The sequence below is a fragment of the Gorilla gorilla genome, chromosome 1, assembly GCF_029281585.2.
Source record: "Gorilla gorilla gorilla isolate KB3781 chromosome 1, NHGRI_mGorGor1-v2.1_pri, whole genome shotgun sequence".
NCBI classification, from domain to species: Eukaryota; Metazoa; Chordata; class Mammalia; order Primates; family Hominidae; genus Gorilla; species Gorilla gorilla.
The window spans coordinates 237,235,326-237,262,660 of NC_073224.2; the positions used below are offsets into that span (position 1 = coordinate 237,235,326).

Here is a 27,335-nt window from a genome sequence, read left to right on the forward strand (position 1 = left end):
AATGACCGGGAAACCCTGCTGAAAACGCCACATGAAATTACTGGGAAAGCCAGCCGCTGGAGGGGCGAGGCTGGGGCTGGAAGCAGTCTGTCTGGGTGCATGTGCGTGGGCATGGGTGTATATATGTGTACTGTGCGTGCATGCGTGTGTGCGTACACACAAATACACAGGCAGGTGCATGTGTGTCTGTGTGCGTAAGTGTCCGTGTGTGTGGGGGCAGGCGTGTGTGTATTCTGCAAGCGTGCGTGTCTGAGTGTGCACACGTGTGCACACATGAGCATGTGGAAACATATGTGAGTGTGCACGCGCCCCTCCCAAGGCTGGCCTCCAGTGACCAGCACAGATCCTGGGGCCGGTTGGTCCAGCTCCTGCTGTGCCTCCGCCTTCTTTGCTGGAGAATGGGCTTGCCACCACTGTCTCCACCCTCCTACCCCACGGTGTTGCTAATTTAGGAGCCAAGATTTTCAGAAGTCCCTGGGGAAGGTGAACCTGCTCTCCAGGGCGGGGCACGGGGAAAGCGAATGCATGTGATGGTGCCTGCCACTCCATCAGTGGATTCAGGGCAAGCTGGCTCAGGGCCCGCCCTGCCTTCGTCTTCACTTCTGCAGCTGTTCTAGCAGGGGTGGGGGCAGGACGCTGACCACGCAGACTGTGCCTCCTGCTCTCTAGAAGTTCAGTGTTCCTAGTGTCCTCCCACCTCCCCTCTCCGCACCAGATCCTGCTGCCTGCACCCCGGAGAAGGCAGCCTCTGGGTTGACACAGACAGTTCCTGAGGTTCTCAGGAGGCCCCAACTCGGGGATCCCGGACTTTGGGGCTCCTGGCAATACTCAACCACCCTTTGGAGATGGCTGGAGGTGGACATGGATGGGAGGTCACCCCGGGCAGGAGCCCTAAGCAGAGGGACTATTCCCTGCTTGAGAAAAGTGAAAATCCTACTACTGGGAACCTCCTCAGACTGGGATGGAAGCGGCAGTGCCCGGCTCTGGCTGGCGAGTGCCAGCATCTTCTCTCAACAGGAGAGGGCAGTGCCGGCCCAGCTAGATTCCAGGACCCAGCGGCCTGGGGGTTCCGGCCATTTTCCTAAAGGCCTGTGAACGGGTGTCAGCGAATCACCAGCCTGTCTTTCGCCTCTTGTTTTTCTAAGAAAAAAGGGAGGAACACACACACATCTACACATGCACACACACAGCACACACAACCACACACCACATTCATACACATGCACACACACCACACACACAACCACACACATTCATACACACGCACACACACAAACACCACATTCATACACATGCGCACACACAACCACACACCACATTCGTACGCAACCACACACATGCACACACAGCACAAACACATGCACACCCCCCCACACCCCCATGCAAACACACAACCACACCCCCCCACACGCGCACACACCCACACCACACACACGCACATACACACCACACCCACACCCACACACCACACACATGCACACAACCACACACATGCACACAAACACCACACCCACAGCACACACGCACATACACACCACACACACCCACACCCACACACAACCGCACACATGCACACATACACCACATACACCCACACCACACACACACAACCACACAACCACACACCACACATACACTCACACCCACACCACACACACACCCACACTACACACACCACACAAACCACACATGCACACATACACCACACACACGCACACATACACCAGACACACACCCACACACAACCACACACCACACATACACTCACACCCACACCACACACACACCCACACTACACACACCACACAAACCACACACATGCACACATACACCACACACACACACACACCAGACACACGCACACACACACCACAGATACGCGCGCACACACACACACACACACCCCGGCGAGTGTGTGTCTCTGTAGGACAATTTGCTTCCTAAACACGGCGTGGTGGAAACAATGATTTCAGCAAGCTTCTTGCTCACCAGAAATCGTCGGCTGCCTGATCTCCTTCGACTCCAGCTGGGAGCTTTTACCCTAAGATGATCGTGTTCCTTCATCACCATATCTATTTATATTAACCGCTCTACCTTCCTGCTCGTCCAGCCTGGCGGGGCGTTTTCAAGGCTGAGGGGAGAAGAACTTTGTCTCGTTTCATCAAACCTGCCCTCTCTGGAGGGCTGCTGCTGGACAGGTGACCCTCCACAGGGAGGGTCTGTAAATACCCCTCGGTCACCTACCTGGCCCTTGGGGAGGCACTCAGCCCTGCCGGCCAAACAAGCACTCCCTGGCTGTGCCCCACTCACACACTCTCACACACACACGCACCAACTCACGCACCCACACTCTCACACCCACACGCACCAACTCACGCGCCCACACTCACACACTCAAGCACGCGCCCACACTCACACACTCACAAACACGCGCCCACACTCACACGCTGTCACATGCGCCAACACACGCACCGGCTCACACGCCCACACTCACTCTCACACACGCTGACACACGCCCCGGCTCACACGCCAACCCTCACATGCTCTCACACGTGCCAACACATGCACCGGCTCACACGCCCCTCACACACTCTCATGCGTGCCGACACAAGCACTGGCTCACACGCCCACCCTCATGCGCTCTCACACACACACGCACCAGCTCACGCACCCACACTCATTCACTCTTTCACACACACACACCAGCTCACACACCCACACTCATGCACTCTTTCACACACACACACCAGCTCACACACCCACACTAGCTCACACACCCACACTCACACGCTCTCACACGCACCGACACATGCACCAGCTCATGTGTCCACACATGCTCTCACACACACACACGCACCGGCTCACACACCTACACTCACACACTCTCACACACACGTGCGTACTTATTAAAGCAAAGGCTCTTTCTGCAAAGTGCCCAGTGGGAGCCTGTCCACCTCATTCCCAGATATTATACTTCCCCTCTCTCCTGTTCTCCTCTCCTCTCGCTCTACCCACCCCTTCTCTTACACCCATGCACACACACATGTTTGTACACACCCCAGTGCACAGGTGAGCGCCTTGGTGGGAAAGACACCACCAGGAATGACACCCCCTCCGTCTGTGTGGCCAGTGAGGTGGGGGCTTAGGGCTTCCATCTGCCTGTGCCATGGGTGTGTCACCCAGCAGGTGGACACGGAGTCTGGCCATGAGCGCCTGCACAGCTGTGACCTCTCCTGCAAGCAACTGACCATTCCTGGAAAGGGCCACACTATTTGGACTCCCTCACTTGTTTGCAAATCCTCCTCTCCAAGCCTGAAGACCGCCTTCTGCAGTTGCACCAAAGGACACTGTGCAGTGGCCTGGGGGATACCAGGGCTGCGTTGCTTGTGTCTGATCTAATTTCTAAGGGAATGAGAATCTTCATAAACGCAGTCTGCCCACGTCTGGGGTTTTCCTTTAAGCTTTATCCCCTTAGCCAAAAGCCAAGGCACAAAGGTGAGCCGAGAGTGTGGACAAGAAGCACAAGAGCCGCCGAGGCCGGGCAGGGCCAGTCGAATTTTCCTGTCCTCACTCTGGCCACGAGGGATGGGGAGCAGCCTGCAGTGTGGTGGGAACAGTGGGCTCCAGCTGCCCAGGGTGCTGCAGCTCTTGGAATGCACGTCATTAAAGCAATGCAACGGGACTTTAGAACGCTTGTCTGCAGGCCCAGAGAGGCAAGGAAGTTTAAACCTAGGTCCAATTTTCTTGCTCCTGAGCTTGCTATAGAACTCCACGTTGTCATCTGAGGCAACAACTGGTGCCGCTCTCACTGGAGTCACTTGACCTGCATCTGGGAGCAGTCACCCCCCGCCCCAGCCCCTGACTCCTGCCCAGCTTGCACCGTGCTGGCTTCTCCCAGAGGAAAGGGGTACTGCATATCGGGGCGCCGGAGCCGGGCACACTGCACACATGCTCCTCCTGGGAGATCGGTGGTCAGCAAATGGGAAAACAGTACTTGTGGAACGGCCAGCAGGCAGAGCTCCATCTCCCTTTGGTTCCTCAGTTGGTGGGGGCATGTGGCCCAGGTTAGGCTGGGGGCGGAGTCACCCCTAGCAGGACGGCTGGACGCTGGGGCTTGGGAGATGGGTGGGACGGGCACAGCCCAGGTGCTGACAGGGGCCCGGCTGGCTGGCGGGCATCACCTCTTGTGCAAGTGGTCAGTGCCTGAGTGGTCCCACATCAGCAAGAACACCTGAGTCCAGGTTCCCAAGCTCCCAGCATCCCGCCTCTCCAGGCTGATGCAACAGAGCCGGGAAGGTTCAAATCACCCAGCCGGGGGCCAGGAGCCAGGCCCCTGAAGCTAAAATTTGGGCTCCACAGCCTGGCCTTGAGCTCATGGTCACTCAACATCTTGTAGCCTCCCTTTCCTCCTTTGACAACTGGAGACAGAAGGGCCCCACTCTCAGGCTTTTGTGAGGATACCGTGTAAGAATGCTTGGGAAACGATGACTTGACACAATGTGTGTGAACCGATGACTCGGCACAAGGCCCAGCAGACAGGACCCTTCGGGGGCCTCTGACTTCACTGAGAATCAGGGTCATAGTCCCTGCACTGGCCCACAAGGCCCCTTGGACCCGGCCCTGGTGACCTCTTATCTTTCTCTTATTTATTTTTATTTCTTTACAGAGTCTTGCTCTGTTGCCCAGGCTGGAGTGCAGTGGTGTGATGTTGGCTTACTGCAGCCTCGAATTCCTGGGCTCAGGACATCCTCTCGCCCTTAGCCCCCTGAGTAGCTGGGACCACAGGCACACACTACCGTGGTTGGCTAGTTAAAAAAAAAATTTTTTTTTTTTTGGTAGAAATGGGGTCTTGCTACATTGCTCAGGCTGGTCTTGAACTCCTGGCCTCAGGTGATCTTCCTGCCTGGGCCGCCCAAAGTGTTGGGATTATAGGTGTGAGCCACCACCTGGCCCTTTCTTCTCACTCCCCTCACTCACTCCTTAAACAAATCCTGGCCTCTGGGCCTCTATGCTCACAGCTCCCTCCTGAGCCTCCTCCACAGGTGCCCAGGGCTCACTCTCCTTGTGTCTTTGCTGGAATGCCTCTCATTGAACAGGCAGTCTCAGCTCCCACACCAGGCTGCCAGCCTGGCCCCCTGTGAGGCTGTAACCCCACACCGCTGCACCCAGAGCTGTGCCTGCCACCTTGCTTGTCTGGCTTGCCTGTCTCCTCCCACTGGTGTGCGAGCCTCCTAAAGACAGCTGGTCTTTTATTTAGGGCTGGCCCCTGCACTGGAACAGCACTGGGCACAAACAGGGCCCCCTAGAGACACCGCCCTGACAATCCCAGTGGGTGTCTGCTGAGACTGTCACGTGCAGGGCAGCACAGAAGCACGCCCTTCTGGAGCTCGGCACAGGTGGGGAGTGAGTTCGGGGGAAGGGAGTAGCAACAGGGAGGGAGGGTCCAGCTCCTTCTGCAGGACCCTGGTCCCTCCCATCACCCACTGCCCCCCTCCAGCCCCTGTGAGGTGAAGCAAGGGGAGCCATGGAGGAGGACGGGATGGGGAAGGGGAGCAGTGAGGGACAAACTCAGAGGGTGCCTGCCGGGGACCAGGCTGCACGCGGCAGAGCTGTCAGAACCTGCCGTGAGTGCTTTATGAACCAACTGGGGTCCCTTGGATCGGGGGAGACCTTGGGGGATGGCCCACCTCGGCCCGACCGCCATGGCATCCGCGCACCCGGAGGGCAGGCGGCCAGGCTGGGCGACCACTCACATATGAAAGGCTTCACCGTGCTGTGGATATGCTTGTGCTGCTTGAGGCCGGAGGACGTGGCGAAGGTCTTCCCACAGTCGGGGCAGGCGTGGGCCCGAGCGCCCACGTGCTGCGAGCGGATGTGCCGCTGAAGGTTGCTGGGGTCCGTGAACACCTGGGGAGACGGACGCCGTTGGCGCGTGCCCTGCCTGGACACCTGCCTTGGCCTGGTTCGGGCTGGCGGACCAACTGGCTGTGGGGGCAGGGCCCTGCCTGTCTCTCTTGCCACGTTGCAGTCTGCACCAAGCAGGCCGGGACAGGTCTCTGTGTAGCAAGGACCTGCTGCAGGCCCTTAAGTGAGCCGCAGAGCCTCCCCGGCTGCTTTCCTCAAGACCAGTTCCTGAACTGAGGCTGTGTGAGACAGGGCTGCAGAAAGCATTTTCAGCTGTGGTGCTGAGACCCTGGCGGGCTCGGGGTGGAGGCTCGGCTCAGCCCCGCCAGCCTCTTCCTTCCACACCGGCGGGAGGACAGGAGCCGCGCTCGGGAGGGGCCTGGGTTCGGGTCTTGGCCCTGATCCTTCTGACCTGGGGGACACGGTCTTCCCTGAGACTTCCTTTCCTTCCTAGTCACACGGAAGGGCCCCAGCCACTGCAGGGGCCTCCTACCCACTCTGCCGCACTCCATCTACATTTGGACCAGGGGGTGTAGGGAGCATGGGAGCGGGCGCCCGTCTGCAGCCTCCTGCTGCCCCGGGGCAGAGATGGGGCTGAGACGGGGCTGAGAGATGGGGCTGAGACGGGGCTGAGAGACGGGGCTGAGACGGGGCTGAGAGACGGGGCTGAGAGACGGGGCTGAGAGACGGGGCTGAGACGGGGCTGAGAGACGGGGCTGAGAGATGGGGCTGAGAGACGGGGCTGAGAGACGGGGCTGAGACGGGGCTGAGAGACGGGGCTGAGACGGGGCTGAGAGACGGGGCTGAGACGGGGCTGAGAGACGGGGCTGAGACGGGGCTGAGAGACGGGGCTGAGACGGGGCTGAGAGACGGGGCTGAGAGACGGGGCTGAGACGGGGCTGAGAGACGGGGCTGAGACGGGGCTGAGAGACGGGGCTGAGACGGGGCTGAGAGACGGGGCTGAGACGGGGCTGAGAGACGGGGCTGAGACGGGGCTGAGAGACGGGGCTGAGACGGGGCTGAGAGACGGGGCTGAGACGGGGCTGAGAGACGGGGCTGAGACGGGGCTGAGAGACGGGGCTGAGACGGGGCTGAGAGACGGGGCTGAGAGACGGGGCTGAGACGGGGCTGAGACGGGGCTGAGAGACGGGGCTGAGACGGGGCTGAGAGACGGGGCTGAGACGGGGCTGAGATGGGGCGGCCCCGCAGGTTACCTTCACGCAGTTTTCACATTCGAAGCGTTTGCCGCTGTCGTGGGACATCTGGTGGCGGATGAGGTTGGACTTCCAGTTGAAGGCCTTGGGACACTGGTCGCATTTGTACTCGCGCTCCTCCGTGTGGATGACCATGTGCTGCTCCAGGCTGTGCAGAGGGTGAGGCTCATTGCGGGGCCCGACTACCTGCCCTCTGCCCGGGAGGGGACCCCAACCATACAGCTTCTTCCCAGTGCCCCTTTGGAGCCCCCGCCACGCTGCCGAGGGATCAGAGCACATGCTGGTGTCTCCCTGCCCGCCTCCTCTCTGCCATGGCCGGGCTGTGAGGGGCAGAGGCGGCCTTCCCCTAGCAGATGAGGAAGCCGGCACCTGGATGGTTCCATCCCTCACCCAAGACCACCCCCAGGGCGGCTGGAAGCAGTGCCGGACCCCGGCCCACACTCCCTGGGTGCCTCTCAAGCTGGTCCTGGCCTTGCGGCTAAGCTTGGGCCTAAGAAAAAAGGGGTTCAACACTGGCATGAACCCAGGAGTGGGGCAAGTCCCCCAAACCCAAGGATGCCCCTCTGAGTGCTGGGCACACACCGAGGAGGCAGGTCGGGAGTCACTCGGGGGTCTCCAGGTGACATGGAGGGGGCCCGAGCACAGCTGCTCGGAGGGGCCGCTGCACTTGGAGGAAGGAGTCGCTCTAATTCCCTGCTCTTGGGGGACCCCCGGCTTCCCTTGTCCCAGGGATGACCGTTAATCTTCATGAGCAAAGCAGTGATATATCACGGCTCGTTAATTAAGGGGCCCAGCCATCCATTCAGATCAGAAATGCCTGGTTCCCGAGCATCAGGAGACTGTATCTTTTCCCCTGTTGTTAATTGTGATTTATGTGTTTATGTAAAGAAAACACGGACCCTCTTGAGCGGCGTTTACTGGGAAGGGCCGCAGTTGGGATTTGCCCAAACGTTTATTTTCTCAGTCATCTGTTCCGGGTGGAGGGTTTGCCGTCCCCAGGGAGCGGTGCGGGGATGGGCGGTAATCCCCAGCAATCACATAGCCGGTTAGTGGCCTGATGGGCTTTGCTCTGACTTTGCGAGGCTGTCCTGGAGGAAATCCCCAAAGGCAGGAGGAGGGGCCCGGGTTGGAGAAGTCTCCATAGCTCCTTACAGCACTGGACTGAATGTCCTGGTTTCACTCCCCACGGAGACCAGGAATCTTGTCTTTCCCGGGGGTCACAGGTCCCCAAGGCCGCCCAGGCCCCAGATGCTGGCTCCTGCCTGGTCTCAGGGCAGGGGAGGGCCAGCGTGGGCCCGCTCATGTCTCTGAAGCCCCTCCTGGGACAGGCCGCTGCCACCTGGTGGGGAGCAGGGCTGGTGCCTTGGGGATAGGGGTGACCCCTTCCGGCTCTTGCCTACCATCTGAGAAGGAGCTGCTCGTGTGTCCGGAGGGTGGGGCCACCATGAATCCCTTGGTGGTGGGTGCTGCCACCCCCATCCCGGTCTGGGACCTTATTACAGAAGTAGCCTTGGGCTTAGCGGCTGCAGGTCTGGGCTCTGGCCTGAGTTTTTCTCCTTTCTAGTTTCTCCCCACAGCACAGCCCTGGCAGGCAGGGCCACGAGCCTAGGAGGTGGCTTTCTGGGGCCAGGACATTTGCGGTTGGAGCCAGGGGACACCTGTGGCTCTGGCCACGGGATCCTGCACCTGCTCTGCCCGCAGCGCCAGTGTCCCAGTGGGGCACATATCCCCAGGGTGTGTCCCACCAGGGGGCCCTTTGTCTACACCTGTTGGGGAGCGAGGCGGGGGAAGGGAGGGGAGGAAGAATCAGAGGAGGGCACGGGAAGGGGAGGAAGACTCAGAGGAGGGCATGGCACCTGTACTTGTTGGGGAACATCCGCTCGCAGTCCTTGCACTCGTGGGCTTGGCCGCTGCCACCGCCAAGGCCCTCGGGCTTGAGCTCCTCAGCCAGGCCCTCGTAGAGCGCAGCCCCCACTGAGCCACACGTGTACTTCTTATGGCGCCGCAGGTCCAGCTTGGACTGGAAGAGTTCGTCACACTCGTCACAGCGGAACGTGGGCTCCTCTGCAAGAGAGAGAACGAGGCGGTGGTGAGTGAGCTGGAGACCCAGCCCAGGGCTATCAGGGGACTCTGGAGACCTGGCCCCCTCACCACGGTGCCTCAGGGCCTGCACCCAGGCTGGCCAGTCCTGCACTGCTTCCTTCCAGCCTTCAACTTGGGGCCCACCAGCCTGCCCTGGAAACAGGCATGTGGAGTCCCCGGGCCCAGCCCTGGGCAGGACCAAAGGACCCCCCAATCTGTGCCTCAGAGGGAGCCCCGGGCGACACCCAGCCCTGCCTGTGCCTCAGGCAGCCACCGTGGGCTGGAGAAGGCCCCGCTCGGGAGTGGAGGAGGAAGCCGGGCCAAGTGCTTTGTTTATGAATCAGGAGAAAAACGATGACAGAGCTGCAGTGCATATAATAAATTATTGTCGTCAAGGTCAAACAAATTAAAAGGGGGGCAGCTATTATTAAGTTTACGAGGCAGCATCCTGACTGCCTTGCCAAGCCAAACAATCAGCCTGGAGCTGTCATCCTGGTGGGGGGGCTCTGGGCCCGTCCCTGCCTCCCCTGTCTATAGCAGCTGGGCAGCAGCCTTCCACCTAAGACGTGAGGCCCCCCCAACAAGATGCCTCATCCCCCCGGCTCTGGAACGCACTGAGCTCTTTCCCAAATGAATTGAACAACGGTGTGTGCACCAGTGTGTGAGTGCACGGGGGCATCTTGGGCATGAGCAGGCAGCTGTGTACGCACACGTAAGTGTGAATATCTCAGCATATCTGCATCCATGTCTGTGCATTTTTGTGTGACTGTGTGTGCATGTCTATGCACTTACACCCATGTTTGTGTGGGCCTGCATGGGTACTCATGTGCATGTGTGTGAGGATGCATGTGTTTCTGCATGCACCTACGTGCGTGAATATTTGTGTGCACTGGCGTGTTTTCATACTTGCACATGTGTGGTTTGTGGATGCCTTTGTGTTGAGGCATGTGTGCATCTGTGTGTTCATGTGGGTGCATACTTTGCATGTGTGAATGCACATGTGTTTCTGTCTGCATGTGTGTGCATTTGTGTTATGTATGCATACGTGCATATTATACATATACGTTCGTGTGCATGGGTGGCTGCGTTGTGTGTGCATATGTGTTTGATGTGCACACACGTGCATGTGAACATGTGTGTGAACACGCACATTGTGTGTTGGTTTGTGTGTGTGCGCCAATGGGTGTGTAGTTGTGCAGGCATGAATATGTGTACACATGCTTGTATATGAATGTGTGTATGCTAACGTGCATGTTTGTGTTTGTGTGCATGTGATGTGTGTATGCATGCAATTTGTGTGTGTGCATTTGGGTGCTTGTGGGAATGTGTTTGGGTGTGTATGCACGTGCACGAGGACTGACCCAGTGCCCAGCATTCAGCAGAGTCTTCATGAGCATGGTCTGAACGTTGACTCAAAGGCCTGAACCTAAGGATTGCCGAGGAGACGGGGGGATGGGGGCAGATGGAAGAGGGCTGTCACTTCCTGTCCCCTCCCTGTGTCAGAGAGACCACCACGGTCATAGGCCTTTTAGAGTCCTAAGGAAAGGGTGGGCTGCTTTGCAGTCTGGGCAGTGCAGGGGTTACCAGAAGTGGCACCTCCTTGCTGACTGGAAGCTTCCCTAAGCCTAAGGGTAGAGATACTGCTATTTGGCCGGGGCCACCCCAGCACCCCTGGCGGGTCCCAGAGCCTGGCTCCCTGAGCCTCAGGTGTCCAAGGTGGGGATTCCAGCAGGGTGCTGGCCCCAAGAGACCACAGCAGGCATACTGGATGGCACCCACCCCCCCACCCCTTGCCAACCAAGGTACAGATGCCAGCTTGCCAGATGTGATTTTTGGTGCCGTCTTTGGACAGAGGTAAGTATCTGGCTGACAGGGAAGGGGTGTCTGGCCGAGAGGAGCCCCAGGGGTGTGTGCATTGGGGGTGAGTGGGCAGGCACCACTGCTGGTCAAGATGCACCAAACACCGTGATTTCGTTCTCAGCCGGTGTCCAGGCATCCTGGCCCTGCTCACTGACCTGAACCTCAGGAAAGCACTGGTTTGGGGGAAAACAAGATCATGAAGGGAAAAAGCCAGAGGATGCCCAGAGCCTGCGCAGTCCACTTCCCACAGGACTGCGGTCCACACCTCAGCTCCAGCCTCTGGGGCTTGGAGGGCTCCGTCCCAAACCTCTCCGGGGAAGGCTGCCATTCGGAGCTTTCCGAGTTTGTTCACTCACTGAACAAACCAAACCCACCTAGGAGCTGCCAGGAGGGATCCTCGGACAGGGCGCACAGCCTGGGAGGAGGTGGGCAAGAAATGCTCACCCTAGAAGTCTACAAAATGCCACCTTGAAATGTGATTCAAGCCTGCAAATTCTTCAGAGAGAGCCCACTGTGCAAATGATGTGGGTGTCAAGGCTGACCCCTGGGGTCTGGTGGGAGCCCCACGTGGCAGGTCCTGTCCTCAGGGCTTAAGAGAATCTGGGCACTGAAGCCCCGCATCGACCTGCGGGCACCCAGGGAAGGGCGATAGTATTCGCATGCCTGCTTCAGAACTGGCAAACTGAGGCTGGGCAACACCGAGTTGCTTGTCCAAGGAAGAGGTGGAGCAGTGGGCCTGCAGCCTGCCCATGGTTTTGGGGCCAAGGAAGCAGGGCTGGCAGGGCCCCAATTTCCCACTGAGGGTTTTGGGGAAAGCGAGGTGAGCCTGTGATAGAGGGATGCTCACCATCACCCCCTCTCAGGCCTTCCTTTGTCTTCAGAAACTGGGATTTTCACTGGGGAACAAGCCCTGCAGATCTGAGCACCAAGACCATTGCAGAACACAGCCAACCCGCAGACCTGGGAAGCTGCCTGTGGGTGGATTCCAACGTCCCGGGCTGAGATGGGGCCTCCAGCCAGCATCGTGATTCAGTTAGAAATGCCAGCTTTTATTTTACTCTTTCTGGACCCAATGAAGAACAATCATAGAAGTTGAAATTTGAAAACAAAGACAAGAAGAAATGCCAACCCCACCCACTCATATTACTGACCAACTTATTTTTTCCAGTTCTCATTTAGAATTTGGGATGAAAATAAAAATTTAGATTGCAAATGAGAATGCAGTCTGATTCTCACTCCAATGGCCTTGGAGGGTGCCCTGGACGTGATGGAGCCGACTTCAGTGACCATCCCTGCCCTGCTGCTCCCCAACCCCAGCCCTCCACGGATGGAGCTGGGCCCCCATCAGAGGACAGAGCCGGGTACAGGACACACCTGAGCCTGGCCTGCCCTTACTGAGTGGTGTGGACAGGTCTCCCGGCTGTCTTCCAGGCAGGTAAGGCTGGCCCTGAATACACCCCTGGGGCTCGTGGAGGGGCCAGAAACGGGGGCATAGTTTATGGCATTTTCACTTTCTCGGCACAAGAAACTTCTGCTTTAAAGAAATGCTGAAAGAACATGACCTATTCTGATAATGTTTCCCATCTTATTATCTCTGATCTCACGATCTGGCTGGCTCATGCGCTCTGTCCTCCACGCACTGCCTCCTCTTGACCTCTTTTGGAGAGAGGAAAAGCAAATTATCGTGAGGCTTTCTCAAAAGAAAAGCATATGGGAATGGAAGTGACTTTCTTTATTTTCTCCCAAGAGCAAAAAGTTCTCACAAAAGAGAATTCTTTCCTCTTCATTGTAAGTGTAAAAACAAAACACAAAGTCGAATGCATCTGAAAGTGGCTTCCCCGTGGTCTGAATCACTTGTGTGAAAATGGGCCTCGCATTCCTGACAGAGCTGCAGCTCTGCAGAGGGAATGTGTCCAGCCCCGGGACTGCAGGGCAGAGGCTCGGTTCTCCTGAAGCGGGCTGGCCCCCAGAGGTCTCCTGTGTCTTCTTCACTACCTGAACGTGGTCTCCAGCCAAGCCCTTTTCTCCCAACAAAAGCACAAAATATAGTGATTGGAAATGAAACTCTCTTCATCTGGCAGGGGTGCGTGGGCTGCGGTACAGCATCCACCTGTCACCTACGCCAACTAAGCCAACGCCGTGGTGACCTCACATCTTGTTTGTCACATCTGCGCCTCACTTGCCTATCTGAAGTTCCATCAGCAATCTTCATGGCAGAGCAGGAATGTAACAGAAAAATAAATCAGTGCCTAATGGCCCCGGAGAGCCGAGGGGTTCACAATTAAGTGGCGTCTACGTACTAATCTAGCAGACTCGAGGCTCAAAGGAGCTTGAGAGCCTCCTCCAAGTCCCTGCAGTGATAAGGGGCTGGCTGCATTGAGCTGGGGTTGGGATAAAAGATTTTTTATGATAATTATCTTAGTGAGGAACATTTTTGCATTTTCTTTCTGTGCGATTCAGAGTTTAACTGGTGGGGGAGGCGGCTATTGGGGAGGCATGATCTTGACAGGAAAGAGTAGGGAAAGTCAAATATTTGATGTTGGGCTATTATGTGTGGCAAGCAATTAGCCCACAAATGTTTGATAAATTATTAAGAAAATGTAGACCCAGGTTATTTAATATCAGGGGCTGGAGGGGGGTGGGGAGCAGAAATCAAGGTTTTTAAAAAACCTTTTGGAAGAAAGAAATTTCATCGTACAAATGAAATTCCATAGTAAAGCACTCTCCTTAAGTCAAGTAGATTTGTCTCTTGGCGTTCTTGTGCGCTGTCTAAGATTCATAGATCTTTTCAACAATTATTTTAAGGAAAATGAGGCCCTCCCCCCTGCTATCCAGATCTCGGCAACTGATTTTTCTTTTCTCAATGGCCTAAATAAAACCAAACTTCAGAGGAAGCTGCAGATAGGCTCCGGCTTGTTAAACTATCCTTCTGTGGTCATTTCCTTTCGGACACTCAGGGACATAAACAGATACTGCACCAAGGAAGGACCCAGCTAGCCGGGCCACGCTCGGTGATGGCAAGGGTAAATTAAGGCGGAGTTCTCCATGTCTGGTCTCGAAGCCTTCCTGCTCATTCCAGCACCATTCCTTCACCGTGAAATCAGAGTGGTTCCTTGGAGAAACTTGCAGCAAATGGCATGAATCACTAAGCCTTGGTGTGTTTGAAGAGGAGGTCCAAGAAGCAAGGAGGAAAACTCAGCTTCCCTGCAGGCTCCAGCACCAGCAGGAATCACCAGCGCCGGGAACGGCCAGGAGGGAGCTTGCGTTCCTGTTCACTTGTGAGGTCTCCCAAAGTAAAGCAGTTAGGCTCGAACCCTGGAGCCGTCTGCTCAGAGGGACCGGCGTGGAGCCGACGGGCCAGGGCCTCACTGCCCACAGAGCCTTTCCTGGCCGGCTGTTCCAGGACCCCGTAGGGGAATGGACACATGGCTTCATGACGTGAAGGCAGGAATGAGCCTGTATCTGGGAAGAGCTCATCTGTGTGGGACTGGGATTTTCTCAGGCATCCTCTCAGCTGTACTTGGGTGTGGAGGAAGGTGAAAGGGAAACTCACTTGTCCCATCTCTACTCGACAGAGAGGGACTGGCAGATCTAGGGAAAAGGAAATTTGGAAGGCTTCCCACAGCCCTGTCTGGAAGAGCGGGGCGACTCCGCATCACTGCGAGACCCGCCTCAGACCCCGCATTTTCCCTCTTGCCAAATGAAACTTCCCCTAACACTTCTCTTGGAGTTTTAGCTACAGATGCACATTTTGCTTTGAAAGATACATATGCCATCATCCACTCTCTTAAATGAAACAAAATCTTCCCACCCCACAGAGAGCTCTGGGGCAGCCAGAAATGCTTCGAAGCTACAAAACTGGCTTGGTGTTTGTTTGTTCGTTCGTTTAAGTACCAGGGAAAGCAAAGGCTGCTGTTGCTGCTGCTAATAAGAATAATAGCAATAATAAAACATAGCTTAAAAAAATCACCTGGGACCCTAACGTTGCAAAGACATAATCCACTGGATACCAGTTTGCCCACTGCCCGAAGCCCTTCTTAAATTCTGGGTGCACCTCCTGGATGCCCCAGGGAAGAGGAACAAGAAAGCCATTAGGTTGAGCCTTTGTGGAGGCAGGCAATTTCTGCTGGCTTGAGGTCTGCAAAAATGGAGGCACCTAGCACTTGGGGGCCGCCTGGCCCTCATTAGGTGGCTTGAGGTGATGAGAGGCCCTCGGTCCTCCCAGGCATCTGCTCCTCTTCCGGGTTGGCTGGGGGCTCCCAGGGGCCGTGGCCCGGTTTGGGGGAGGGGTCTTACCGTCCAGGCCGGGCGGCACTGTGCCCAGGGGGTAGACGCCTTCCTTCACGTGCACCAGCAGCTCCTCACCTGGCTCAATGTCCTTAATGACTTTATAGTAAATCTAGGATGGAGAGACCAGAGAGAAAGGGTGAGTGTGGTTTGTTGGTGTCTGGAGAGCCTCTCAGTGCACACTCAGCCCTCACACTGTGGACGCAGCTCGGCCTGCACTTGATTTTCCTCTAATTGCCACCAAGAGGGTCCCCTCTGGAACCTTTGCAGAGTATGCGCAGAAGGAATTGCGTCCGCTTTTAATTTGCTTTATTGGGTTTTAGGATATTCATAAAGGGGGTGGCCGACTAAACAGGTAGGATCCACATCAAAGTTCCCAGCTGGGGGTGTCCTGGGGGCACAGCAGAGCCCCACTTCCACCAAGAGCCCGCCTGGGTGGGTTCTCAAGTTTCTTTTGTTCCATTTTGTATATGTAAGTGAGACCCGCTTTGCCAGTGGCGGTGGGGGAGGGGGAGCTCAGGGTGTGGAGTGAATCTGGTTGTTTCTGAAAGTGGCCATGAGCTGCGCCTGGCCAGTGAGTCAGGACATGGGGCTGCGGTTCTCCCAGGAGCGGGGATGCCATGAGCCAGGAAGGCTGGGGTGGGCAGGACTGTGTGCCCACTCAGCTTGGCGCCTTGCTTCTGAACCCACAGGCGGGAGTCTGGGATGGAGAACACCCTTGAGAACTGGTGGGCTCAGGTAGATTCTGCAGCCTGGTCAAGCCCTGGGGGTGAGGGGACCTCCATTTGGAACTCCGCTCACTGAGCAGTGCTGTTGGGGGCTGTGTCACTGCGGCTTGCCAGGGGCCTCCTGAAAAGAGGAGGTTGTCTTGGGGTGTGGAACTGGTGGTCAAGATGAAGAAAATTAGCAGTTCACAAAGGGGAGGCCGGGCCATCTGAGGCCTGGGCCACGGCACGGGCCGTGCCACCAGCACAAGGAACCCTGTGTCTTCGGTCCGGGAGTGTCTGGCGGCAGGTGTGTTTCTCTTGGGGGAGTCACTGCCCACCCTGCACATGTGGGTGTTTGAGACTCTCTTCTGATCACAGTAACTGGGGAGCTTCCAGGGAACTGCAGGCCGGGCCGGAGGACTGGCTGTGAGGCTGGGGAGAGGCCCAAGGAAAATCCACCTGCCCCTGCGAGACCTGGGGCTGAGGCTCCTCCAAGAAAACAGAGTGGGTCTAGACTCAGAAAGGGAAGGGCTCCCAGGGATTGAGGGGACGTGGCCATCCTTGTGGGTGACACTCCCATCCCCACTGACCATCCTGTGTCAGGCCAGGCTCTCCAGCAGCTGGACCTGGCTGGGGTCTGTGGCTGGACACAGCTGGGCACCCCCTAGACAGGGCTGGGTGTGGCTCCTGCATGCTCCTCCCCCATGTCCCCTACGTTGTGAATTTCACTACAATCTGCCAGTCCCAACTGACTCCAGAATGACATCAAGGAACTCTCAAAAGACACACATAAGTCACAGCGTGACGGTAATGCCCAGTGTCTGCTACTCCCAAGACACCCAGACAGGAACTGCCCGAAGGAGGACAGGCAGGTGCACGGCCTCTGTCAGTAGTGTGTGAAGTTCCCTTATGGGGCGTCAGGTAAGTTGCTAAAATTATGAGGAGATGTAAAAGTGGAGAGGAGAAACTGGCCCATGGTAACTTCTTCAATTAAACCCATTATTATTAGGACCCCGGTTTTGTATCATCTTATCAAAAAAAAAAAATCACACAGTGGCTGAATCATCGTCTTTTTTTTAAAAAAGAAACTTGAGCCACCGTATTAGAAAATCGGGCCCAAAGTGCGGGATGAGAAGCGCCAGCTGGGACAGAGCCGGGGTGACCCTCTGAGCGGTGCCATGAGTGGCATTGTAGCAGACGCAAGTGGAAGGGGCTGCTGAGTGACTGCCCGGCCTGGCTGATGCCCCTGGGGCAGGTGGCCTGGCCCGGGCCCTGGGCAGGAGAGAGGAGGGTCAGCGGGCGAGGCTGAGGCTTCTCGAGGGGTCCCGTTAGAGGGCAATGCGGACCCTGGCCGCCCGCCCCTTGGCTCCACTCCAGGCCGCACCACCCACCCCACCCACCACCTCCCTCTCCACCCCACCCCCGTCGAGGGTCCTGACGTGAGACCTGGGGCATCCTCCTGCACTCCCCGCTTCTCGGCTCCGCTCCATTGGCGGGCAGAGGGCTGGGTGGGCGGACGGGGGTTGGGCGCGGCCCTCCTGGATCCTCCGCCTGGCCCCCTCCGAGAGCCTCCGAGCCTCCCGGGATCCACACCCCAACCCCATCCCCTCTCTGCAGGCCACAGACACTCCCAGGACGCCGCCCGGACTCCCTTCTCTACACACCGAGCCCGATCTCCTGGGATGCCCCCCACGGCAGCTCCGAGGGCGCCAGGCCTCCCTCCTCTGATCCGCGGGGCTGCGGAAGGAAACCCCTTCCCCCACCTCTTCCCCCAATCCGAGGGCCCCCGGTGTCTCCTGGGACCCCACCCCGGCTCCGAGGGCACCAGACTTGCCGGGGGACCCTCCCCTCCGGCGTGGACACTGCCCTGGAGCCGCCGCCGCGGGAGGGTCTAGCGCGCGGGGCCGCGGGCTCCCCCTCCCTGGCCCTGGACCTGCAGGAGGAGGGCGCCTTGGCCATGGGACTTGGAGCCACAGTCGGAATTAATCGCTATTACTGCTGATCGCAGGGCCCGAGGCGGGGCGGGGCGGGGGTGGGGGTGGGGGTCCCCGACCCGCCTCCAACTGCTTCGGGGGTCAGAGGTGAACGGGAATCCGCGCAAACTTTTCCACACTCGCTGGCCCCGCCCTTGCCAGCGGCGCGGAGGTGCAGACAAAAGCTGGCTGCGTTTTTACAGCCTGTCCCCGGTGTCACAAAGGCCTTATCAGCCAGACGCGCCGAGAACGCCACTGTTCCTGGCCGGGGGGGTCAGGCGACTTCCCGGGACAAAGACCGGGCCGGCCGCGGTGGGAACCGGGCGTCTGCGGACCCAGCCTGGGCCGGCTCCTGACTCGAGAGCGTCACAAATTGCGCACTTACTGTACTGCAGACCCCTTCCTGCAGGGCTTGTCATAAATTATGACTGCAGCTCCCTACACATTCCTGCCGTCTGCTTATAATCCTCCTTTCCTCGTGAGACCCGCGGTGGGTCCTGCTCACACCGCGCTAAGTCAGCATGGTGGGAGAAGTCTGTTGAAGCAAAAATAAAGTCTGGAGTCTCTGATAGCCTTTAGCCCCCAGCAGCGGCCTCAGGGAGGACGACTGGCCGCCGGAAAGGAAGAAGAACAGTATATTTGCTTAAGCGACAGCATCTAGGCATCTATGCCTTTTTATAAACACTCGCCTCCGCTATGCTGTTGAAGTCGTGCCTAAGTCCCCGGGTTGTGTTGCACGGGCAAGGCTGGAATTTTTCCCTTTGGTTTAAGGATCTGAGAGGGTGGGGAACCCTCTTAACAACAGCTGAGTTTACTAGCGCCAATAAATGTCTGCTGTAAATGGCTTTAAAAAATAATGATGCCAAACAGACTGGATCTGAAGTTAAGTCCTTGTTCCAACACTTCAGGTTCTCTTTGTAACAACAATGACTTGACTGAACATGGGATGGGTGAACAACACGAAACACAGGTCCTCGGAATTCAAACTGTGTTTAGCATGACCCTGCCTATTTTCTCCCCCTTTTATCACTTTCCAGACACAAAGAGGCGGCTTCTTGTAGGTAAGTGGACTTCTGGGACAAATAAATGGCCACGTTCTCAACAGAAGGCAGAGAAATTGCCCGAGAAGAGCCTAGAGTCAGCCCAGGCCACGTTCATTCAGACAGAGCCTTTTATGAAAATTAGTATCATTGCTCCCAGCAATATTCTTTAAGGCACAGAAATCATTTACATTTACAATGGCTGCCAGCTTTGGGATACCTTCTCCTTACAGGTCTTTAAAGAAAGTTTTTAAAATATCAAATCAATTCACAAGAAAAGAGACGACTTTCGAATATGAAGCTCTTAGTGGTACGGTTCTCATTCCCGCTTAATCATAGAATTTAACAATACAAACAGACGAAAAACTCCATGCAAATTCCACCAGGTGGGAATCACCGGACTGCAGACTACAAGGAACTGGGTTGAATCTGAGCAGCGGCCGTTCTTGTTTTCTCTTTCCTGGAATAAATGAATTTTTTCCATCAAGCGAACTTTTGGGCTTTCTTGCCTCTTTTTGACCAGCGTAATCAACTTTAAAGGCAGGCTTGAATCAAGTAGGTGAACCCTCCTTCCGTGTGCTTGCTGGAAAAAACTCAATCGCTCACCATTCTGGATTTCAGAATTCAACTGTGCCTGAGTTTACCGTGCGAGAGGCTTTCCTCACAAAACACGTGAAAGCAGCCAGTGGAATCGGAATTCTTCTGAAACCATTTCCCAAAAGCAGATTCCCCTGGTGACCCGGTCTGCCTCTCACCTGGCCTTGGGAGAGAGAGAGGACGTTGGGCTGAGGATCGTCCCCTGCATTTTGGTTTTAGCGGAGGCGGCTGAGTCTCAGTGCTGCTCCCGGCTTCATTTTAACTCCTTGCTGTCTCCACACGCTGTGAATGTGGGAAAGCGCTGTGACGATCCCTGAGCCCCGAGGCCGGCCCAGGAGCTGAGCATGTCGTGGTGATGATGCCCTAAGCGCCAGCAGGGGCAGCACCCCGATTTGCAGCACTGGGGTTTGGGCAGGGGTCTCCTTTCTCCCTACCCTGTGCACGCCTGTGCTAGGGAGCCTGCCTCTGGCCGGCCTCACTTTGCGGCTTCCTCCGTGCTGAGCGGCTGGAGGAGACCACAGTGAGGCTCCCAGACTATAGACAGTCCTATCCTCTGGCAGAGTGAGGAAAAGCCCGCTGGAGTCCCGGGCTTCGCCACCTTCCTCTTGTCCTGCACATAGCTGAAGCATTTTTATTAAGCCTAAGTTTTACTATTGTGTGGTGTGCGATATGCCGTCACCATCCCAGCGACCCAGACATGAAATAAAACTCTGTGTACACTTATCTGTTTCTTAGTTGTGTGGTTTGGATCTGGATTATAAAAATATAAATGGTTAAATTACCTTGATCATTCTTAAATAGCTTCGTCTAGTAAAGTGAGCCTGTAACGAGCAGGAAAGGAATATACAAATCCTGACAGGTGGTTTGCGTAGCGGTTCAGACGGCACAGTTGAGTTTAAACCTTGTTCTTCACCAAGAAGAGGATCAGTTTGTTCCAAAGGGGGCCCCGTAAAATGGGAATCAAAGCAACCTGCGTGTATTTTGGAGTCTTTCGTAAGCTGGTTATGAAATACCTAAGGAGCCCCCGCCCTCCTCCTGCCCGTTTCAAGGGGGTAAACTGTGTCGCATGGTGGGAGGCTCCTGCCTGCCTTGACCAAATTAACAATCTATGATTTTTAATTTAAAAAAATTGTGAGGATGGCTCGGGCGGTGGCTCACGCCTGTCATCCCAGCATTTCTGGAGGCCGAGGCGGGCAGATCACCTAAGGTCAGGAGCTTGAAACCAGCCTGACCAACATGGTGAAACCCTGTCTCTACTAAAAAGTACAAAATTAGCCAGGCATAGTGGCAGGCCCCTGTAATCCCAGCTACTTGAGAGGCTGAGACAGGAGAATCGCTTGAACCCGAGAGGCGGAGGTTGCAGTGAGCCGAGATTGTGCTATTGCACTCCGGCCTGGGCAACAAGAGTGAAACTCTGTCTAAAAAAAAAAAAAAAAAAGCACTGTGAGAGATAAAAGCAAAGGGAATATGAACATGTCTGGGGTCGGGGCAGAACAAGATGATGGGTGTTGGATGCCCTCTGTTTAAAATCGCAACCCTGACAGGGCACACGCCCAGACACAAACGCGGGACCCAGGTCAGAGCCCAGGACAGCAAAGCAAAAGAGAAGTGCCCTCCGCCGACCCGAGAGACACCTGGTTCTCATGAACAACCCGCGCGGGCTCTTGTCCACGCGGTGCTGCCTGGCCACCGGTGGCCACTCTTCTAACACAATGCCTGCGCGGAACACACTCTGTGGAGGGGCTGTGCTGCTCCACGGCGGGCGCCGGGACCCCTGCTCTGCCCCTGGAAGGCCCTGGGGTTTTGGGGTTTGTCTGATGCCCAGGCAGCCCGAGGGCGCTATGCAGATCGGGGCTGCTTCTCTCAATCCAGGGGTGCTACAGGTCGTTTGAGAGCCCTACAGCCGTTCCGTGGTACGCTGGTGGGCCCGCACCCCTGAGTCCGGCTCCCCGACATTTGTATTTGACCTCAGCCCCATCCCCCGCCATCTTCAGCCCCACTAGACCGTTGACATCCCACCACCAACATTCTTGCCCTATTGAGGCAACATGAGAAAAAGATAAACCAAAAAACAGACAGCGCCGGCTGTGACAGCTCCTCCCTGCCTCCCGCATCCCCCCGCAGGCGCTTCATCGCCAAGCTGTTTTCTTTCTTCACGTTAAAACAAATTCAGGAACTGTCCCTGTCTGTGTCTCCTGAAACATTTCAAACCAGCTCATTTGTTCATAATTACAGGAGAAAGAACCACCCAGGGGTGATCTGAGTGTCTTGAATTTTCCAAAAGGGAAAGTAGGAGCCAGAGGGTGGGGGTGGGGGGGGCGCACCTCCCAGAAAAGTGCATGGAGATTCCCGAGGGCCCCTCTGTGCCTTCCGCTCATGCTCGGACGAGGCAGCAAGTCAAAGTCCCCCACGACGACTTCTGACACCTCAGAGCCCTATCTCCCTTGCAATCTGATTGCCCCGAAAGTCTCAGGGGAAAGGCTCGGTCCCCGCAGCTGTGTGCAGGGATGTTTTGCTCCCAGCAGCTCCCCAGAGAGCCTGCGCCGCTTCAGGAGCAGTGGGACCCTTGGCCTCGGAAGGGGCCAGCGTGTCCTTGGCCGTGATCTGGGGCCTCCTTGTGCAAATAGAAAACCACAAGTCCCCTTTTGGGCAACAGGGCCGGGCCCAGGAACAAATTCATGGCCCAATGTGGCCTCTGTCTCTGCTCGGCTCTCCCATGAGCCATGAGGAGGGCTGGGATGGGCCTTAGAGAAGCAAGGGCCGGGGATGGGCCCAGTCACCTCTCAAGAGGTCCCCTGGGGCCAGGAGGGGGAATCTCATTGCCAGATGAGAATGTGGAGGTGGGGCCCACAAGCAGCCCCCGCAGCCCCACGCCATAGGGATAGCTCTTGTTCATGGAGGGGACGGTCCGATTCCCATGGGGCCTGAGATGGGGAAGGAACAGGATGCTGGGCCAGCCCTGCCTGGGAAGGAGGGTGTCGGGGCCTCCATGCCTCCCTCAGCTTAGCCGGTCCTGCCTCCGTCCATGAGGCACTGCGAGGCGGCAGGGCAGCGGAGAGCCTCTGGGGAGGTGCTGGCCGGTTGCTGAGCCTTTTCAAGCTCCGGGGCTCACATGTTCTCAAGCCCCTGCCCCCTGCCTCTCCCCAGTGGCTGCGGAGGAGCACATGGCCGGTCCTCTTTTGTACAGGGCAGGTGTCTTGGGGCGTGTTAGGGGATGCTGGGAGAGGGACACGTGGTCAGTGATTTGAGCAGGCTTCTGAGCAGCCAGAATTGGGTCCTGGCCAGACAGTCAGAACCGGGCCTGTGGGTGCTGCACCGCCCAGCTCAGCAGGTGCCCTGGAGCGCCCCAAAGCATCAGCTAGAGCGCCAGTACACTGCACGGAACCATGAGGGATGCGGGAGTGGCGTCCGCCCCCAGACCCCATCTGAATGCACAGCAACCCATATCCAGTGAAGGCCAGGAGGAGCCCGGGATGGGCTGAAGGAGGTGTGTGACTCCCCCGCCTCCAAAGTGCCCCTAAAGTGTGGGTCTCACCCCAAGGACATAGGAGCACCCTGGAGGCCAGGCCCCAGAGTTTGCTTAAGTCCTGGCTGCCAGTAGCAGGAGACTCGGGGAAAGCCCCAGCCTGGGTCCCCATCTGAATATCGACCTGAGTTTTCAGTTCAGAGCGGCCTCTCTCCTCAGCCCAGTAGAGGAGCTCATCTCTTCTGGGAGGCTGTGGCTTCCAGAACTTTCTTTTTAGGACGTTTACACTGTCTTCTGCCCTAGTCTCCTTTTTCCTTTGAAAATGGGGGCTGAGGTCACATGTCTTGAACCTCAAAATGATGGTGATGCTTTTCTGACCGAAGTATTTTCCCTGCCGAATACCATTTGGTAAACTCGACGTTGTTTTACAGAGCTCGGATGTTCAGATATGGTTCCTTCCCTTCTGTGTCTGTGCTGTATTAGAGGTGGGGTGTGTGTGCAATCTTGAAAGAGAGAGACAGGGAAAGAGAGAGACAGAGAAAGAGAGAGGGAGAGAGAGAGGGGAAGGGAGGAAGATTGTTCACTTGTGTGTGTTTGTGTTGGGGGGTGGTGTTCGTAAGTACCAAGAAATCCTGGTGGAACTCCTGGCATGGTGGAAATCTGAGAAATGGCATTAGTATCATGTGATGTTTCCTTCTCAAAGAGAAGTTGTTAAAAGCTTTTAAAAAATTCTTGGCTTTATTAATATTTCAGGGCAGTTTTTATTTTAGCTCCGCATCGGGTCAAATAGGTTGCTTTGCAGGAACCCATGTTCCCGTGGTCAAGGCCAGGGAATGGAAATGTTTTCTGCCGAGGCCGTGCGGCCGTCACAGTGCACGAGAGGGCATTTCAACACTAGATTGAAATCTATTATATCCCTTTCAAAAGGCATTGCTAAAAGTCATGTCCTATGAGAGTCTATGGGTTTCTGAGAGCAGTTTTTCATATTTGTAGTGTTTAAATCTTATTATTATTCAAAGGAAAATACATTCCACACAATGCTCATTTTCCTTTGATAACTGAAATTCACGGTTGAGATTTCAGGAGAAGAAGCTGCCAACTCAGCCACCTCACTCCCCGTGCCTGGGCGGCGAGTCTCCTCCAGCCTCTGGCCGGCTCCTGCTTTCCCGGGCATTCCAGCCACATGGCTTATCCAGCTCGGAGGTGCACCTTTGCGGGGACATGGGCAGGAGTGTCGGTGGCCCTGTAACACCCGACGTCACCGGCTGTGCTACCTATGAGGGGTGCTCTCAAGAGCAGAGGGCTCCTCTCCCTGTTGGAGGGGAAGGTCTCACAGGGGGGTTGAGGGGGTCGGAAGTGCCCCGAGTGGAGGAATTTCTCTCTGCTTTGGGCCATTTTGGTGTTGCATTTGCTTAAATGTGCATTTCGAGTTCCCTCTGGGTTTGTGGCTTTAATTCAGCCTATGGACCTAAAACAGAGAGAATGAATCCCTTGAGGCGGTGTTGGAGAGAACCATCTAGCAGGTCAGGAGGTATCTGAGGAGTTTTGACATTATCTGTGGTTTGGGTAATAGCGCCAAGTATGTTTCTGACTCTAGGACGGAGCTTTGGAGGGAGTCGGCACTGTGGGATGACGGCGGGGTAAAGGGAAGGAACGGATCAGGATGCACGATCATTCTTCCATCCTGGCAAAAAGGATTTCTGCCCCCTGGTCCTGACCATGGAAACACAGTTGGCTGCAAAGCAGTCCATTCCTTTTGGACCTCATGTGTAGCTAAAAGGAAAGCTTCCCCGAAATATTAATAATACAATGAAGATTTTTTTAAAGACAGGCTTCTCTTTGAGATTACACGTCTGTTTTTCAAAAAGCTAGACACATAAAGATACCCGCTTTACTGCTTAAGTTTAGTTCAAAAGTTCTGATAAACATTTATTTCTTAAATAAAAAAAATCTGGGCCCTTCATTACTGTAGTTTGCATCTCACAAAAGCACAGCCCTGGCCCAGCCCCGCGGTGCCCCTGCCCCTCAGCTTCCCAACGGACGACTAAGGACACACTCTGCAAATCTGAGCCCCAGAAGGGGACGGAAAGACCGTCTTTCTACGCGCCTCAAGCCCAGTTTTCCTTCACTCCAATTTCACTTTCATCTGGAAGAAGGAAAATTTTTTTTTAAGTTCTGCTCTTATGTTTATGATTATTCTTTTGCTTCATCTCTGTATTTTTTTTTCAATCAGAAAAAGTTATTTTAAACATTTTTGGCTCTAACTGAAGGCCACGGAAGTCCTGGTAGTAGAGTGGATTCATGTCCCCATCCAGAATGAGCTTGTCCAGCGGAGCAACTGCTTGATGGAGATTCTGCTCCACAGCCAAGGGGACGGCAATTGAGGGAGAGCCCCTGGCAGCCAGCCGGGGCCTGCGGGACCTCCCTGGAGTTTGCTCTCTGCATTTCTTAATGCAAAATTGTTTCTGTAAAGTCCAGAGCCTTGAACCACTTTCAATGGCTTGCACAGGCTACGCGGGAATGTTCCGTGATGTGGTCTTCACACACATTTTTCACAGCCATGGGATCCTTTTTTTTTTTTTTTTCCAAATGAAATCTCATGTATGACCCCAAGATATTACAGGAAAAACCAGACTACTGTGGTGTAAGGGGCCGGGGACCCCGGGCACCCCGAGGAACGCACGGTGTTGAGGATGCAGGCGGAAAGTGCCGCCCGGGAGGCCTGGCTCGAGAGTGAGAAGGGCCTCCAGGGGCCACTCGCAAGCTTGAAACAGAGAAATCCATGAAGCAGCGACCAGCTCTGGGGACACGGTGCCTTCTGGAGTGGAAGGAGACTCCGCGTCTTCTCCCCTGATCAGCCTGTGGGTCTGGATGCCTGTTCTGGTGGTGGTGTGGACCAGCCGTGGAGGTCAAGGATCCAGGGAGCTTAGGGGGGTCCTCAGCCCCGAGGTGGCAGGGATGGAAGTGAAGGTGTCTCTTGCCTGGTTCGCTGCCTGCAGGACAGGGACTTTGTGCCAAAAAGGCCAAGGCCTTCAGCAGGCTGGTCAGAGGCCCCGGAGGCTCTAGGAGGCCCCCGAGTGGCTGCCTCATTGGCCGGTGCGGACTCTTTGGAAAATTTGGTGAAACAGCGCCATTTAGACGGATTCTTTCAGTGACGGTTCCCGCTCGATGCTTCTCCCGTGTCCTTCGGGGAAGCGGCATTTGCAGGAAGTGTGGACCCTGTGATCCGCGGTCCTGCCTGCTTCATTGCTCTTTTCCACCCGAACCACCATCTCGGGGTTCAGGAACTGCCAGCCTCAGGCAGGGTCCCTGAGCAAGGCTCCAATGGAGCCCTCCAGGGGTGAGTCAGCTCCCCGGAAGCCAGTGCTGGCCGAGCACCAAACAGCACCCCCACTGCAGGCCAGGGCTTGGCAGATGTCCCCAAAGAGGCTCAGACAACCCTTGCCTCGGCACCTCCGCCAATCTTGGTGCCACATCCTCAGGGACAATTCCAAGAGGCAGAAGCCCCCGTCATGAGCCCGGACCTACCTGCTCACTGATCTGACACATGGTGAGGTTCTGGTCATCGCAGGAGCATGCCACACGGATGTACTTGAGCCAGCTGCCGGCCCCCGCCTGATTTGCATCCACGCAGAACTTCTCACTGCCCAGGTCTTCGGAGATCTGCTGGGAGGAAAGCGAAGCAGGAGTCAGAGGTGCCCTGTGTGCTGGAGTCTGCACACAGCCTCTGCCCACCCAGAAACCTGGCTGTTTGGGCTCAAGTAGGAAGGCAAGTCGGCGTCCAGACCTCAGCCCACCCTCCGGGCATCAGCGGGGCTCCCAGCCCACCCAGCCTGCCCATGCCCGGGAGTCTCCAGGAGTCTCCAGGAGCCCAGCAGAAAGGCAGGGAATGGCCTTTTCTTTTCTCACCGAGCAGATCACTGCCCTGGCCCGGCGATAAAATGAGCCTCCAGAGTTGCAACCCCCACCCCCGCAGCAAAGCTGACCCACGTGTGAGAAGGCAGGGACTGCTGCATCTGGGAGCAGAGCCCTCTGCTAAGGAGCTGGGGCGCTGAGCTAGAGAAAAGCGTGTCTGAAGGTGAAGGTGTTGCTGCGTGTGCATGTGTGTGTGCATGCTCAGGGCAGCCTGCACATCACTCTGAGAGTAAGAAAAGCATCTGGTTTCCTTAAAGCTGGAGAGTTTCAGTTTGACACCCAGCAGCATG

General features: G+C 56.2%; 1 protein-coding gene across 5 annotated transcripts in view; it reads right to left on the reverse strand.

Annotated features, from left to right (window-relative positions):
• PRDM16 (PR/SET domain 16) overlaps nt 1-27,335 on the reverse strand; it is a 372,183-nt gene that overhangs the window by 24,741 nt on the left and 320,107 nt on the right. For 3 of the 5 annotated variants that reach the window (XM_055350023.2, XM_055350059.2, XM_055349924.2), the window contains exons 4-8: nt 26,659-26,796; nt 15,357-15,459; nt 8,975-9,182; nt 7,119-7,266; nt 5,754-5,907 (exon numbers count right to left, since the gene is read on the reverse strand). In XM_055350023.2, the coding sequence (XP_055205998.2) occupies nt 5,754-5,907; nt 7,119-7,266; nt 8,975-9,182; nt 15,357-15,459; nt 26,659-26,796 (751 nt within the window). The remainder of the gene's footprint in view (nt 1-5,753; nt 5,908-7,118; nt 7,267-8,974; nt 9,183-15,356; nt 15,460-26,658; nt 26,797-27,335) is intronic. The other 2 variants (XM_055350077.2, XM_055349983.2) reach the window with 1 other exon arrangement.